The sequence below is a fragment of the Aptenodytes patagonicus genome, chromosome 1 (genome assembly GCF_965638725.1).
Source record: "Aptenodytes patagonicus chromosome 1, bAptPat1.pri.cur, whole genome shotgun sequence".
NCBI lineage: Eukaryota > Metazoa > Chordata > Aves > Sphenisciformes > Spheniscidae > Aptenodytes > Aptenodytes patagonicus.
Genome location: NC_134949.1, coordinates 30305551 through 30323105, shown reverse-complemented (window position 1 = coordinate 30323105; position 17555 = coordinate 30305551). Strand labels below are relative to the sequence as shown.

At 46.3% G+C, this 17555-nt stretch overlaps 2 protein-coding genes across 9 annotated transcripts in view; one reads left to right on the top strand and one right to left on the bottom strand.

Annotated features, from left to right (window-relative positions):
- DOCK4 (dedicator of cytokinesis 4) overlaps positions 1-4741 on the bottom strand; it is a 257283-nt gene extending 252542 nt beyond the window's left edge. For all 6 annotated transcript variants that reach the window (XM_076330793.1, XM_076330824.1, XM_076330803.1 and 3 more), the window contains exon 1: positions 4657-4741. In XM_076330793.1, coding sequence (XP_076186908.1) covers positions 4657-4693 — 37 coding nt within the window. In that variant the 5' untranslated portion in view covers positions 4694-4741. The remainder of the gene's footprint in view (positions 1-4656) is intronic.
- Positions 4742-5056: 315 nt separating this feature from the next.
- The window catches only part of ZNF277 (zinc finger protein 277), a 68427-nt gene continuing 55928 nt past the window's right edge, over positions 5057-17555 (top strand). For all 3 annotated transcript variants that reach the window (XM_076330771.1, XM_076330762.1, XM_076330780.1), the window contains exon 1: positions 5057-5122. In XM_076330771.1, the coding sequence (XP_076186886.1) occupies positions 5080-5122 (43 nt within the window). In that variant the 5' untranslated portion in view covers positions 5057-5079. The remainder of the gene's footprint in view (positions 5123-17555) is intronic.

Here is a 17555-nt window from a genome sequence, read left to right as displayed (position 1 = left end):
TTAAAAATCTCAACCTTCATATTCTGCTCTCCAACAGAATATAGTCAGTGATTTCTTTTTTTTAACTTTTTTGTCCAAAAGCTGTGAGTCGAGATCATTCCATTTTTGAAAGATATTGAAAGTTACTGCTTATATATAAGACCAGAAAAATATCATCTTTATCTAACTGACCTCCTAAACTGATGTAAAAGCCTCCATGACAGTGTGTCATGTGTCAAAAGTCTTCCTATAGAAAGTGTGTGGGTCTTTGCTATCTCAGATAGCTAGAACTCGGAGTCTTTCATAAAATGAGAATAGGCTCCCATCGCACCAGTGAAGTGAAGGGAGCACTGGTATCCTGCCAACTTCACTCTCAAGTACCCCACGGTACCGCACCTTTACCTACTTGCAGATGACCAGCCCCAAACAGTCACAAGCTGTAACAAGAAAACAAAGATCATCCTCCTACTGTTCATTAGCCAAATGGGGTTCATGAGCCCCAAAATGCACTATGTTTTTGCCCTGCTTCACCCCTAAACAGTTTTAAGGCAGCTTGACAGAACTTTTGGATATAGCTCATTAGGGGTCATATCAGTGTAAAGCAAAACTACAAACTGAATTCCACATAGAAATGTGAGGCAAGATCAACATAGGACAATGGAAGACATAAGATTGAAGGCTTCATTTATACTGTTTGGAGATGGATGAAGAGAAGTTGATGAAATGTTTGTGTTAAACAAAACATATTATATTAGAAGTCTAGCATGGTTATTGACAGAGATACAATGTGACATGAACCACATAATAGTCTTTGTCTTCTTGTTGAGCTAAACAAACCAAGCTCATTTACAGTAAAGTTAGCTTGCAGTCAAAAAAAATATTACAGCATGAAGATAAAGATGTCTTAGCTATCTTTCAAGAGGATTGCTAGCAAGACTAAGTCCAGCTGCAACTCAGAAGAACAGGGCACAAGCCGATTTGCCTTTTGTCTATGTGCTAGTCAATACTTCTCCTCCGATCAACTAATACACCCCTGTCTCTTCCTCCTATAAGCCTCAGCTTACAGCACAAAGTCATTTGATCCTTCCGTTTCTCCGTTTATAAAATAGGAGATGGCCACACTTCATACCCCCTTGGGAAGGCAGATTTATAGCTTAACCACACTAAAAATACCAAGCACTATTTAAACTTGTCTGAGTTAAATTGGTATATTTTGCTGTACAGAATGACTTCAGGATCTGGAATACCAGTCTGCTTATAAATTAGACGATGCATTTGGCAACTGTTGTTAATTATTTTCCTTAATTAATCTTTCCATCCTAATCCAAAAAATGCCTTCCTGAGAAGTGCCGAGAAGCTTTGCACTCAGTAGAAAAAGGTGAATCACCTACGTTCCAGAAAGCGTAACTGCAGCCTTACAGATTCAGGTAAATCTGCAGATCTGGTGAGACAAAAAGAAAAAACGATCCTCCATATTCAGGCTATCTAACAGAACTTGTATCTTTACTCCAAACAGCAGCTAAAGATAATTATGTAGTCCTGCGATTTATTTATTACAGCTAAGAGTCTCCAGTTTGCACCAACCAGTAAGAGTCACCTTTGAAAGCTACACTTACCAGCCTGCTGCCTGCAGAGCATCCAGCTATGCAGTCTCAAATGACTCATTTTAACAAAGGGTTTCGTTATTGTTCTAAACAATATTGTTCTGTTAGGTTCTAAATTCACATAGAACTGCACACAGCATTTATGTAAGCCAACTCCATTTGACATCTACCAGATTTAAATACTATTAACAGCAAAAAATATTACTTCTCCTACCCTTACATCAGCATACTTTGTGCTAAATACTCCATATAACTGACCACTGGATCCTTTGTGCGATGCCATCACTAGTTTGACAAACAGCTGAAGGTGTGATTCAAAACATATGGAATTTCAAAGTGAAACACAGAAGTTTAGCCTTCTGTTCTAAAAATAAAGATATCAAAACCCAGACAAAGCAAACTTTCTCAAAACCAGAAACATTCCAATGCTTATTTCACCTTTAACATCCTGAGGGATAAGACATAACCGACAAAATCCATAGCCTCAGAAACAAACCCACATAACTGCAGTGCAAAGGGAGTCACATAAGTGTAATAATGTTCTTCGTTATAGCACTATGTCTATTACTAGGAAATGAACTGGTAGTACATCTGCCTACTAGTAAATTAACTCAGGGTAAAGCAATCTGCTCAGTAAAAAGCAATTAGATATTATCAGTGGCTAGCAGGCAGAAGTTTAAAAATTTGAAGAAAAGAAGATTGTTATTTGTATTAACTACCCCTTAAAGTGGGAATCAGTCAGACTGTGCACATGAGCAACAGCCACCTGGTTACCAGCAACCCTTCAGTGCAACCAGGTGGCTGTTGCTTGGCTATTCATCCATTTTGGCATGTCACAGTAGAAATGTGCAGCACACAGCATGTGCTGCAAAATTCAGCTTGAAAATGCAGATGAGGTCTGATGTTGATGCAAGCTCTGAGCTCTTTACACAAAAGATACATATGTTTGGTACAACTAACCGCGGTTCTCAAAGGGGTTTTATAATGCACCCATTTTACCAGGGCAGATAAATACATCAGTATTAAAAAACTGTTTGGAAACATAATAATCCCATCACTAAAAAAAAAATATATAAGCAGGTCTGTGGTGCAAAATGCAAGTTTGAGCTATGAAATTCACTTTACGTGACATTTAAAGAACTATATGGCAAGATACAACTCTTTCTCCTGCCTCCCCTACCACTGCTATAGAGCACAATAACTTATACGACAATTGGGTGTGAAGACTTTGCAGACAGCACTCATCATGCAGGTGAGTAAGCACATAGCAAAATGTGGAAATACTAACCTAAACTAATTTAATTTTTCTCTTGGATTGCATTTTATGCTATGTTCACATGAACTACAATATCACCCCCATCCTAAGGGTATAGAGGACCCAAATTGAACAGTGGCTTTTTGTTACTATCTTGAATAGCCTTTGGAAGGCAAATCACAGAAAACCATGGAATGAATTTAAATAAGAATAAGCATCTTTTTGTGACTATATTATATTTACGCAAATAAAGAGGATCTTTGTAGTGAACTACATTTTCTGGTTGATCCAAAGGAAGCCCACTATTGAGAAATCACAACTGTATCTTTTTAGCAGGCATAAGATTTCAGTGACACCAGCCCTAGTAAGCGAGAAAGAACTGGACAGTGATCTATGTGTAAGTACCTGAAAAGGTTTACTAAATATGGAAAATCTTATTTAAGGGATATCACTTAATTGTTTAGCAACCAGGGGGTAGTTATTCAAATAAGGGGAACAATATTTGGCTGCTTGTTTTCAGTATTAGAAAAGACGCTCCATAGTGATTTTTAGCTCATAAATCAGGAAAGAAACACTTCATTTGTGAAATAGCATACTATGTTCAAAAATAATAAAAAACCCAACAACAAATAGACCAAGAGGAGGGCTGCAGCTTGAAATACTTGACTGCTAATATCCAGCATGCCATTCCAGGGAGTCCCAGAGTGGTTTTTAAGCCTCTGCCCATCCTCATAAAGAAAGGCGGGTGGCAGGACTAATCAATACCTTGCAACCCAGCTGTGACCTGGCAAATAAAGAAGTCAAGAAAATGAATCCCATCGATGATCTCTATAATTTAACGTTCGGAGGACCGCAACATCTGGGACCAACTCCAAACGGGACGGAGCGGCACCGCGCGGGGCCGGCTCCCGCGCTAATTGCTCGCCAGAGCGCTGCTACACACACAAAAACAAAGGAGGGCTCCGCGCTCCTCCTGCTTTTTCCGTAATAGACGCAACTCCGCGTTCAAACGCGACGTAAACAGAGGGAGAGCTGCTTACTACGCTAGTAGCTCTGTATTACAGTTCAGCTGCATCTGTGTCAGAGGGGGCTATTGTCCGGGACGAGCCGCCAGAGCTCACCGAGTGCTTGCCAGTATTAATAGGTGGTGTCAGAAGGAAAAAAAAAAAAAAAAAAAAAAATCGCAGTGAGCCTCCCCGATCGCTTCGTAAGTCAAATCAACGGGCTTCAGAGCCCCGCACCGGGCAGACTTGAATAAATAGGCAAGAAAGCACGACTCCCACAAACCAGACACTTTGTCTGGCTTCCACTGAAGCAGCGACAAAACCCCCGACGCGCAAACAATGCCCGCGGCCCCGCTCCTGCTCCCGCTCCTCCCCGGGGCGCCGCCGCCAACGCCGGAGACCGTCTCCCCGCCGGGTCGCCGCTCCCAGCGATGTCTTTTAAGGTTGCTTTGTTCCCCGTGAAACACCAGCCTTTCCACCCGGCGCCGGCGGGGAGAAGCCGAGCGCCCGCCTCGGAGGCGGGGGACCGGCCCCATCCCCGGGCAGCGGCGGGAGGCGCCGGAGCCGCCGCTCGGGCATCGGTCGCCCTTTGTTGCGCCCCTGGGGAAGGGACCGCTCCCGCCCGCCCCGGCGGGACCTCCGACCCTCACCGCGCAGAGAGGGCGACGCGGCCGCTCACACAGGCAGGGCGCTGTCTCCGCTCCCGCGGGAAGCGGCAGCAGCCCACGCCGGCCCCGCGGGGCGAGCCCGCCCCGCCGCGGGATGCGCTCCTCGCCCCCCGCGCTGCCCCGCTCGCTCGCTCTCACTCACTCACCCACGCCGTACTTCTCGTGCTCCGTGGGTATCCACATGCTCGCGGCGTGCGTGCGCCCGCCCCCCCCGCCGGCCGGCAGCCTCTCCGCTGGGAGCGGCGGCCGGCGAGCGCGTCCGCTGCCCGGCTGCTCCCGCCGCGCCTCAGCCGCGGCTGCCCGGCCCCGGCGGCGAAGGCATTGTTCTGCCGGGCGGGCGGACCGACTGACTGAAGCGCGCTCGCCGCCAGCCACTTATATGCCCCGTCCCGCTGCACGCCGGGGGACGTAGTGCCTCGGCGCGGGCGCGCCCCTCGTCGCCCGCGGCCGGGGAAGAGACTACGAGCCCCGGCTGGCCCCGCGCTCCCCGCCGGGGCGGGGCGGGGCGGAGCTCGGCTCCCGGAGGCCGCCTCACGCCGGGGCGGGAGGAGCGGCGCAGCGGCGGCAGCATGGCAGCGTCCTGTGGGGCCGGCGGGCCGCCGGCGCGGGGAGGTGAGTGCGCTGCGTGGAGACGCGGGGGGACCCCCCCAATCCCCTCCTCCCGGCGGCTCCGCGGCCCCTAGCTCGGCGTTGGCGGGGCGGCGGGGCCGCCCTCCCGGGCGGTGGGACGGGACCGGCGCCGTGGCGCACTGGGGGTGGGGAGTGGCGGACACGTGTGGGACAGCCGGGAGCCGCCAGAGCCCGGCGCGGTGGGGGCCCGGCCGGTCGCCCGTCGCAGCGGGCTTCCGGGGAGAGCCCCGGGCAGCCCCGTCCCCGCCTCCCGGTGGTTACAAGGGGCGTAAATCGTTCTTCTGGTCCTGCTGGTGCCGTTCCTCCTCTTAGCAGAGCCCCGAGTTTGGCACATGAAGCTGAGGGGACTGGGAGAGGTTTCAACAGTGAGTTGTGCTGGAGAGGGAGTTGGTGCCACCAGCGTGCCAGAGAGGTGGGACATCGAGCTGATAGTCTGGGTAGCTTTTTGACTTCTCACATAAATCCGTATCTCAGCACATACATGCGCAGAGAGAAAGAAAAGCAGATGGTGTACAGCGAGGAGCACAAATGGACTATCGGGGGTGACAGCCAGGGAAAAGTCAGGCACCTTAAGCAGCAAGAACAGCAAGGTCTCCATCCTTGTTGAGAAGCCTGTATGTCTGTGCCCTTCTAGAAGCAGCTTAGCTAGAGCTCACCTTAGGTAAACTGAAAGAAATCCTCAGGCTGAACTGATCCTTGTTAGAGAAACCCAGGCGTTGTGAGGCAGGAGCAAGAGCTTGAGTTACATCTTCTGGTCCTGGGAGAAGGAACAGATGGGAAAAAGGGGGGAAACTCCGGTGATACAATGCTGCTCTGCAGGCCTCACCAGGTACAGGCTGTCTCTAAGATGAGTACATCTGATTTTAAAAAAATGTCCTCCAAACAAATCATTACTCTGAACTGGTAACTAGAAATTTTAGGGGATGATTCAGTTTGAGCTGAACAAAAAAATCAGGTTTAATGTTTTCACATTTAAGAGAGGAAAGTGGCTTAGTTTATTTTGAGTTCAGGTTGTCTTTTAGCTTCTACTGTCAAGTTATGTTGAATTTTTAAGTCGCCAATAGCGTGAAGGACACAACATAAGGAAGAGTCATGTGCAAGCAGGCAGTTTCAAACCTAGAGTTAGAATGCACTTATTCCGTGTTTATCCTTCTAGTTGTCAAACTTTGGTAGTGAGTGATCTTTTAAGTGACCTTTGTGTTATTTCTCTAGTATGTACTCTGCTTCTGTTCAGAAAAGTAATATCACTTTATTTATGCTAGTAGTTAAAGCAGTACTCTATCTATGTGTTGCAGTGTGTTGGCGTGAGCCTCTCCTACTTGAGAAGCCAGACCCTTCTAGAGCACTTCCACACTAGTGTAATTGCACCTAGAGGCAAAGCTGTGCCGTTTTAACTGTTGAAAAGGATGGTCACTTTTGCCTGTGCAAGTCTTCTGTGTGAAACCGTATATAGGTCTGTGGAGTACTACAGACTATGAGGTTACCCTGGTTTTTCCAGGTAACTCTTGTAAAGACATTGGCACCATTATGAAAAAAAGTTTGTTCCATTGGAATTCAGAGACCTGTGCTGTTTTCCTATTAGTGAGCTCAAACACTCATTGAAAGGATCAGCGAACTTTCAGTGTCTTTGCTCCCAAACTTGCTTTGCATCCCCTGGCAGATCCTTTGGAGTCTCTAAGTGGTGAAATGTGTAAAAGTCACTATTGAAAATCAAAATAATAGGTGCCAGGCTAAATTAGCTTCCACCCCAGCCTATAGACTTCCACGTACACCCAAGCTATCCCTGTCTCCGTAAGAGAGGGCTGCCAACATGCTGGCTGGGAGTCATGAAATTCTGCCACAGCCTTGTAACTGCTGTCTGTCATGTTAACCATGACTGACTTCAGCATGTTTGTATTAGGCTCAGAGCCCATCTTTCTTCTTCCCTTGAACAAAGACAAGACTACTCAAGAGCTGAAATAGCCTTTTCAAAATTATTCACTTAGAGCCTAGTCATTTAAGGTAAACAGATCTTATACTATAAATCATGTTGTCTGTGGGCAAAGAAAATACCTCACCCTAATATTTATCATTTCCCTGTCTCTGAGCAAAATCCTTATTCTTTCAGAGGTTTCATTTCTACAAGGCTATTTGCTCTAGCAACATCTTGTACTTGCATGTGCACCTGAGAAGGTGTATCACGTCTTTGGAGACAGTATGTAGGAAAATTAAATAAAACACTTTTCCCTGTCTTACTGTTTGCTATTTACAGGGAAGCCTGTGCTTGTATATTCTAATCCAGGACTGTGTTGCTTTCTAGTTAGTTCCCTCCAGCAGCCTTCACCAAGTGGATTGTAATAAACATATCACTGTCCACAGTACATTTTGTTCAGTCTACATTAATTATGCTACATATTAATATTTTTTACAGCATCTGTCAATGGATTTTAAAATGAGGTTTCTTCTGGAAGCGTGTCTTTCATAGCTTCAGCAGCAGTCTGACAGTTACAGTTTCCTACTCAGGGTCTTAATGTGCTCAAATGCTTTTTAATACCATGCTGCTGGAATGTACCATGCCAGAGCACAGCATGTTATTCTTATTCCTTCCACGTCTCTCTCTTGTGTCCCATTTTTAAGGGAATTCGGTTTACTGTGGAAAACTAAAGTTTGACTGGTCTTGCACAAGTCTACCTTTTTTCATTGCTATCAGGAGGATACTTTAGAGAAAGTTGTTTTGTTCCTGATACTGTAAGCATCACTTCTTTAGCTCAACTGAGTTCCCTCTGTTAAGGATGCTATGAGAGCCGCTCAACCCAGTGGACTCTGGGATCCAGGGTGTCGTGGTTTAACACAGCCACTCACTCAGTCCACCCCGGTGGGATGGGGGAGAGAATCAGAAGGGTAAAAGTGAGAAAACTCGTGCATTGAGATAAAGACAGTTTAATAGGCAAAGCAAAAGCCGCGCACACAAGCAAAGCAAAACAAGGAATTCATTCACTCCTTCCCATCAGCAGGCAGATGTTCAGCCATCTCCAGGAAAGCAGGGCTCCACCACGCCTAACGGTTACTTGGGAAGACAAATGCCATCACTCCGAATGTCCCTCCCCCCCTCCCTTCTTCTTCCCCCAGCCTTATATGCTGAGTGTGATGCCATATGGTGTGGGATATCCCTTTGGTCAGTTGGGGTCAGCTGTCCCGGCCGCGTCCCCTCCCAACTTCTTGTACACCCCCAGCCTACTCGCTGGTGGGGTGGTGTGAGAGGCAGAAAAGGCCTTGACTCTGTGTAAGCACTGCTCAGCAGTAACTAAAACATCCCTGTGTTATCAACACTGTTTTCAGCACAAATGCAAAACATAGCCCCATACTAGCTACTATGAAGAAAATTAACTCTATCCCAGACAAAACCAGCACACGGGGGTTCCTCTTTCCTGGTTACTGAAAGCCAGCCCCGTGTACTCTCAGATCTGTGAGGTTTCTCTGTCTGGGTTGATGGATGCAGCTGCTGCTGTTCCTGCTTGCAGGTATGGCCAGTAGCAAGGCTGAGCGTGCATTCAAGAGAGGCATGCAGAAACACGAAACTGAAATGGTTGGTCACACAGGTACCCACAGAGCAATGGCGTTATCATACCGACATAAACACCGACAGCACTTGCATAAACAAGAACAGGGATAGCCCAATCTTGTTCCTCCCTTCTGGTTGATCAGGATTGACATTCACTAGGGTAAACACAATTCCTCTTTAGATTCGCAAGCACCTCCGTGTTCGCAGGCTGCTTGAATATCAATGTGGGCTCTGAGTCTGTTTAGTATTCCTGGACCTTGGGCCCCTTACCCAGCCACTGGCTCAGACACCGAGTCTTTCCAGGTGAGGGTCTCTTCCTGCTCACTGACTGCTCCAGCTTGACGGTCACTACCTGATGCATAACCAAACCTGGTATTTCTGATGCTCTTACCTGGGCCCTCTCAGCCGCACACCGTATCACTGATACAGTTGCCTCATCTCTGTGTGCCTTGCAAGATTTCACTCCACAAAAGGTCCCAACATCACCCCCCCCAAGTCTTTGTGAAGCCCGGCCGCCTCTCACATAACCCCCCCCTTAACTACCTGAAAGCAAGGCCTTCCTCACCACGCTCTCAGCAACTTTTTCCAGCTTCTCACTCTGTTATTTATGTTCAACCATTTCTCATGTCCTGCCCCGTAGTTCCTACCGTTAGCTAAACCTCAGGCCAGGGCCCAGTCATCGGCCTGCGTATCTTAGCACCTTTTCTGCCCTGTTTTCAGTTTCGGCTGCCAGAAATTCGGCTTGCCATCTCATCGCTGTGCCCTCGGGGTATCCCCTCTGCTGCTCTGGCCTCTGCCAGCCCGAGGTTTTGGTGGGCTTTTTAGCTTCCAGTTAATTTTCCTCAAAAACTTAATGATTCTCCCCATCTGCTTATGTATCAGCAAAAAAAGGGCTTGATCCGGCTTGTCTCTTCACTTCTGAAAGGCAGGTCCTGCTTGACTAACCTGGTCTCTTCTATGACAAGATGACCCGCTTAGTGGATGAGGGAAAGGCTGTGGATGTCGTCTACCTAGGCTTTAGTAAAGCCTTTGACACCATTTCTCACAGCATTTTCCTAGAGAAACTGGCTACTCTCGGCTTGGACGGGCGTACTCTTCACTGGGTCAAAAACCAGCTGGACGGCCGGGCCCAAAGAGTTGTGGTGAATGGAGTTACATCCGGTTGGTGGCCGGTCACAAGTGGTGTTCCCCAGGGCTCAGTATTGAGGCCAGTTCTGTTTAATATCTTTATCAATGATCTGGATGAGGGGATTGAGTGCACCCTCAGTAAGTTTGCAGACGACACCAAGTTGGGTGGGAGTGTTGATCTGCTCGAGGGTAGGAAGGCTCTGCAGAGGGATCCGAACAGGCTGGATCAATGGGCTGAGGCCAATTGTATGAGGTTCAACAAGGCCAAGTGCCAGGTCCTGCACTTTGGCCACAACAACCCCATGCAGCGCTACAGGCTTGGGGAAGAGTGGCTGGAAAGCTGCCTGTTGGAAAAGGACCTGGGGATGTTGGTCGACAGCCGGCTGAACATGAACCAGCAGTGTGCCCAGGCGGCCAAGAAGGCCAATAGCATCCTGGCTTGTACCAGAAATAGTGTGGCCAGCAGGAGTAGGGAAGTGGTTGTCCCCCTGTACTCAGCCCTGGTGAGGCCGCACCTCGAATACTGTGTTCAGTTTTGGTCCCCTCACTACAAGAAAGACATTGAGGTGCTGGAGCGTGTCCAGAGAAGGGCAATGAGGCTGGTGAGGGGTCTGGAGAACAAGTCTTATGAGGAGTGGCTGAGGGAACTGGGGTTGTTTAGCCTGGAGAAAAGGAGGCTGAGGGGAGACCTTATCGCACTCTACAACTACCTGACAGGAGGTTGTAGCGAGGTGGGTGTCATAGAATCATAGAATAGTTTGGGTTGGAAGGGACCTCTAAAGGTCATCTAGTCCAACCCCCCTGCCGTGGGCAGGGACATCTTCAACTAGAGCAGGTTGCTCAGAGCCCCATCCAACCCAACCTTGAATGTTTCCAGGGATGGGGCATCCACCACCTCTCTGGGCAGCCTGTGCCAGTGTTTCACCACCCTCAGTGTAAAAAATGTCTTCCTTATATCTAGTCTAAATCTACCCCCCTTTAGTTTAAAGCCATTCCCCCTTGTCCTGTCACAACAGGCCCTGCTAAAAAGTTTGCCGCCATCTTTTTTGTAAGCCCCCTTTAAGTACTGATAGGCTGCAATAAGGTCTCCCCAAAGCCTTCTCTTCTCTAGGCTGAACAACCCCAAGTCTCTCAGCCTTTCTTCATAGGAGAGGTGTTCCATCCCCCTGATCATTTTCATGACCCTCTTCTGGACCTGCTCCAACAGGTCCGTGTCTTTCTTATGCTGAGGGCTCCAGAGTTGGATGCAGTACTCCAGGTGGGGTCTCACCAGAGCAGAGTAGTCAGTCTCTTCTCCCGAGTAACAAGCGATAGAACAAGAGGAAATGGCCTCAAGTTGCACCAGGGGAGGTATAGATTGGATATTAGGAAACATTTCTTCACTGAAAGGATTGTCAAGCGTTGGAACAGGCTGCCCAGGGAAGTGGTTGAGTCCCCATCCCTGGAGGTATTTAAAAGACGTGTAGATGTGGTGCTTAGGGACATGGTTTAGTGGTGGACTTGGCAGTGTTAGGTTAATGGTTGGAGTCAATGGTCTTAAAGGCCTTTTCTAACCTAAATGTTTCTATGATTCTATTCTATGATTCTGCACCGACCACTTTTGTCCTTCATGGCTCTCCAGCCTTTCACACTGTCCTCCCATCTGGTTTGAGCCTGGTTTTCATTTCTCACTTGTTGCCTCTGTTCCTCAGCTGTCATCTGCCTCTAGAAGGCCTCTCTCATTCTCTAAAGACAGTTCCTCAGCCTGTCACTCTCCAACATTAATTTGGTCCCTCCTGCCCCAGCTCTCTCCCACGCCCAGCTCGGTTACTCCTTCTCTTCTGCCCCCTTCCCTTCTGAACCGCCAGCCTCCCCTGCCCACAGCTCTTCCTTTGGTCCCACCGCTTCTGCCCTGTTGCCATGCATCTTACCAGCTGTCATCCACAAACTGCTTCTGGATCCTGTTTTCACCCCTGCTGATCCATTCTTCTTTTTATTTTTTTTATTTTTTTTTAATGCATTTCCACCTCTAATTCCTGTGTATCACCCCCTCTCACCTTACCACTCCTGGCTCTCCTTGAGTGTGATCTCTCACCATAGTTCCTGCACCTTCTTCCCTAGGATTAAACTTCATTAAGCCCAATGGAGTCACAACAGCACAAAAGATTTTGAGGCAAAGCATGTCAAAGCACCACTGCCACGCGAGGTACCTGGCTCTCAGCAGTGTCATAATCTCTGCCCTTAAGCAGAGCAAATTAGGGGTCACAAAGATGAAGTTTCTCTGTAGCTCTCCTGCCTACTGAGCTTGGTAACTAAAAGTCCACCCAAAAACTTTCCAGGAGTGGGGGAAGCAAGGGACTTCTTGGCTCCCATGTGCTAAAACACAGGTGGGATTTGGCCTCCATGTTGCTGCTTCACTTCTGTTTTGGTAGCTGGGAAGTGAGGAGGGGAGTGGATGAGTGTTTCCCTTTTTCTACTCTTATGTCCCCAGGTTATTGGTAACTTCTGACGATAGCATTGTGATGACAGCTTCCTTCATGTTTGCTACTCCAAGTTATGTTAGAGGGTATGGTGCTGCAGGTCACCTTAGGTAAAGCTCATGCATGCATCAGGGCAGCCCTGCTGAAGGAATAATTAAAGGGATTTCTGGGCAGTGGCACCTGGCCACTTACGGCTCTTGCAGAAAGGGAAAGTCCTTCTCTTACTCCCTTTCTAATCCCCTTTCCCTGGGAGAGCCAGGCAGGGAGGGAAATGGCAACAGCAGCAATATATGTGGCTGTGATCTGCCCTAAAGTTAGTTCTCAAGATGTGGAGGGTTAAGGAGGGTGATACTTTTGAGTCACGTTTGGGATGGCAAAGACTGATCAGGGTTGAAGTGCACTAGTGAAAACAGACACCCTCACTGTCAGATTCAGAAGCACACCCGCCATTCATGGGTCCCTTGAATATTACCATGGCCTCTAAATCCGTCTGATATCTGTGCCTGAGCGCTCTTACCCAGAATGCAGGTTTCCTCCTATTTGCTAGCAAATCCGACTTGGTGTTGGCTATCAAAATGGATACACGTACTCACACTTGTCTCACGTGTACCCCACAGACATGGATCCCTCAAATATTAGCAGAGTCTCTAAGCGCTTTGGCTGGACTGCCTTGCCAGGTGTCAACTCTGCCCGTGGCTGGACCCCGGGCCCCTTGCCCAGCCACTGACTCAGACCTTGAGTCTTTCCAGATACAGGTCTCCTTCTGTTCACTGGCTACTCTGGTTTGAAACTTGCTAGCAAATTACACATACACATACAATGCATAGAGGTTTAAATTCACTAGGAAAACATAGACACACCATGGTCCCTCTAGTTGCTAGTTCCTGGACCTGCAGACTTTGTGACCTGCAGCTGCTGACTCTTAGGCCTTGCAGCAGTATCACACAAAGGATAGAGGGTGAATTACACAAAAAAGTATTAAAGGAAAGGATTTAGTAAGAAGAAAGGATAGACCTTGGTGATCAGGTGCAGGGTTTGACCAGAGAAGCATACCCACCAGCAGCCTGTTTAAATGCAACTGGCCCTTTTTATTCCCCGCCTTCATTTTCTGATGTTTGTTCCCCCCATCCTTCCCTTTCTTCCTTTGGCCCCTCCTCTGAATTTCCCATAATAAGATAAACATAATCCCACAAGCCTCTTCTGATACCCCATAGCAAGTTTCATGCAATTCCACAAACACCCTCGAATATACCATAACACGTATGATAATCCCATTTCCCCTTCCTTATCAGTGACAAAGTTCAGGTTGAACCCGTTCAAGGCAGTGTCTGAGTAGTTCCTTAAATGGCATTAGTTCCTGTAGTGACCAAAGACAACTTGTTGTCTCTGTTATCACCTGCTCGTTAATGTTTGTGTGTGTTTGTGTGTAATCTACCACTTTCCTTGTTATCTGTTAATTCTTTTATACTGAATAGTCCTTAACAAAATAAAGTGATGAACCAGATGCCCTCCCATCCCACACATCCTTATACTACCCCTCCTATACAGATCAGCCCCGAGTGAGTGGGTTGCCTCCTTCCCCTTCCACAGTGTGCGTGGTTGTGAATAGGGAGCTGCTGGCTGCACGCTGCCATGGGTGAAAACCCCAGCAAGGTGGTAGAGCAGCCATTGCCCCAAGCATACAGCTGCCACTTCTTGTCTGTTCGTTCATCAGAGTTCCTTGGGACATTAGCCTGATGGGCTCACCCCGCCCACCTGTATCTGCCTGTTTCTGTTTGATGGTTTTAGAGGTTGGTGTCCTGCTCGGTACCCTTCCTTAAAACCCCAGACAGTTCTAAACGTCACACACATGATTGCATCCTCAGTTGTTCCCCCACAGGGGGCTTCCACGCATCTAGATCCATTTCTTGGGTTAAATCTATGCATTCAATAGAGGATTCCAAGACCCGGGGCTTCCACCCTACCATAGATTTTGGAGAGGGGAGGAAGAGATTCCTTCTACCAGTAGGCTTTATAAGCTCCATAAAGGATCCATAAAGGTTAATGATTGTGAACTGAACGACTAGCAATTACACCTGGAGGATAAGTTCACTAATTAATTCTGTAAGTGCAACACAATTTATTTTAATATGATTACAAGAATGAATCTTCTAAAACAGTGTTATTTAAAAATGTTTTAAGAACACTTGTTATGATTTTTAATTAAAAATGCCATCTCATAGTCATTTTGAATGGTTACCTGATAAGCATGTGGATCTTACAGAGGGCTGGAAATTACTAAGTTATGGTTGGTAAAATAACCTTTTATGTGCTTCTGTGTTTGAAGAGTAAAAAGGCAAAATCGTTTCATGTAATGTTACAATAAGATTTTAGTGGTTTTAGCCTTCCACAGCACATTTAAAAAAAAAAAAAACTGATGATGGGAGAATATACAAGTGAAACTAAGTATTTCATTAAATGGATAGTAATGGATTAATAAAATAAGTAATGGATAGTATTGCTTGGTAATACAGATCTGAACTGCCTGTGATCCTGCCATAATTTTACAAATAATTGTGTTACAAATGTGCACTGTATTTTATCTGGAGACAAAGGGGTGTCCCCCACACCTCAGCATGAATATGCAGCTGCCACTAGCAGAAGACACAGGATATGTTGTATTCTCCAAAAATACCCAATAAAGGCTTGCTGTTTAATTTTCTCTGAATTCAGAAAACTTATAGCTTAAAAAGAGAAGATGTGTGGCCTTTATCTTTGTTAGATATAATTTAACTGTCTGCTAGTGGACATAGAGCTGCATTTAATTCCAGTAATCTAAGCCAATTCTTGCCTGCTCGGTAGCAGGTAAAGGCTTTGATACACAAACAAGCTACCAAGTATCAGCTGCTCTGTACACTAACTGGAGCTCTTTGAGAAGTAAGCTGCTTCACGCTACCTGGTGAGCATGTGCCTGTGGACCACAGAACAGGTTAAACATGATAACTTGATTGCATGTTAAAGCCTTTAAGTTGTTTGAAATCTCTGTTCAGGCCTTCCGTTACCTGCAGTGGAGCAACAGTAAGTGGTGGTTCATCAGTCTACAGATTCATGAAATCCTATAAACTGTCTCAGTATTAGCAAATACCTGCTTCTTACCTGAAAGGCTTTCTCATTGCGTGAACTAATAATAGATGTGGACATGCTTTATTTAGATGTAGAGGTGTGGACTGGGGAGGTATTACAAGTTTTTTGAATGTTCTAAGTGTGACACAGATGCCAGGATAGTTTGTTATGCCTATTGAAATACCGTGTTCACTGTTTTGTTTTGTTTTTACTGGGGAACACCAGTTTTCCGGAAGAGCACCAAAACTGTAAGTCGTTGTAGCCACTGATGTCTGCTATAAGGTGTGCCTGTCATATAAACAGGCAATACGAGTTCTCCCTTTGAGACTTTAGCGAGCTTTGTTGATGAAGGGATACAGGGCTTAAACTGGGATCTGGTTGTGAGAAGAGCAGACAGTAGGAAAGGAAGAAAAGGACTTAAATATTATGAAATTACAAGTGTTAAGTATTTTAACTTCAGCGTAGCTGAACTTCCTGTCTGTCCAAACAGCCTTCATAACCTTTCCCAGCCCTGTGTGCTTCCTTCCACCATGTCCTGTCTTGCAATCCCTGCTAGAACTCTGCATCTTCGTGTGAACATCTGCATCCTAAAACTACAATTGCTCCCAGAGTCTCTCTGAGGTTTCTGCTTCATGTTCTCACCCACAAACTCCAGCAGGCTGAAGCCAGGAGAAAAGCCTGAAAGCATTTGAATGTCTTGCTATAGACCTTTTAAAATAGCTTTAAATATTTCATCAATAAAAGCACCACACAATGTGGGAAAGATCATGGCACTGAAGAACTGGGAGGGAAAAAATGGGGTTAGTTTTGTGCAACTTCAAAGCAGGTCTGTGCTTGTGAAGAGTTGGGCACATAATCCTGACCGGTGTCTCACTGAAGTCAGGGGAATGCGTATGTGATCAAGTGCAGGTTCTTTGCAGGATTGTTGTCTCGAGTCATCAGTAATTAATTACAGTCACTTGAGAGGAAAAAAATAGTGTCCAATGACCTGATAATTGTTGAATTAAATAATGTATTGGTCAGCACCATTAAAGCTGCATAACCAGAGTGAAACTGCACTGCTTAGCTTGCGATATAATGTGGAAGTTTTTGAAAGATGCCAAACTGCTGAACAGTAGGGTTAGGTAATTTGGGGGTGTGGAAGCAGTTTTCCTCAGTAAGAATATGCCAGTTACTACGTAAGAATACAAGTGTAATGCGTGTGGCTATTTATGCAATACAGTTTCATGTTAGGGAGTGCCCCACTTGGTAGGGCAGTAGATTTATGCCCTGTAGTATAAGCAAGAACACTTTTTTGGTGTACAAATGTGGAGTGCTCAAACTACTTTGTACAGAAATAGTACCCATATTTGATACTTTGATTATAGTATGGAGCTGGGAGTGCTAAACTGGAGTCTTTATTGATTTTTAGAAACTTGCTACATGTTATGGCAGTCAAATTGTAATTATGAAGTAAATGGAAAGGGCGTTGTGTTTTGCTTGCGTTTATTCTCTGGTTAGAAGGGATTTTAGATCGTCAGTGTACAGCAGTAACTGTCAACTTGTAATGTTTTGGCACTATAGGGAACGGTATAGTTGCAAGTCTGATGTCTGATCATCGATATCAAGCCCTGGTTTCCCAGCAGGTAATTCCATGTTCACTGCTTGTTTGCCACTCTATCCTAATATTTTGCTGTAGTAGACCTGTAAATGAGAAATTGTAGTAGATGTTTTGTCAGTGGCTTCAGTGGTCCAAAACTCTCAGACAGATACATGTCTGTTCTTAGTAATAAATTTCAACTGGGTTTCTTGAACTTGCCTTTTGGTTTTTTTGCCTCGTGTTTTCACTGGACCATCTCTTCCAAATGGTCTTTTGTCCACCTTCTTATATTTTTCTCTGATTTTTAAGACTGACAGACAGTGACCAGTGTGAAATGGCCCAGCTGCTTCTGTTTGATTCTTCCTCATTGAGATGACATCCTCCCATTTGTCATCGGTGGCTCCATCCCCAAGGAGTAGCTGCTCCTGTTTCTTCCGCTACGTAGTATAGAATCACAGAATCATAGAACCGTTTAGGTTGGAAAAGACCTTTAAGATCATCAAGTCCAACCGTTAACCTAACACTGCCAAGTCCACCACTAAACCATGTCCCTAAGCGCCACATCTACACATCTTTTAAATACCTCCAGGGATAGTGACTCAACCA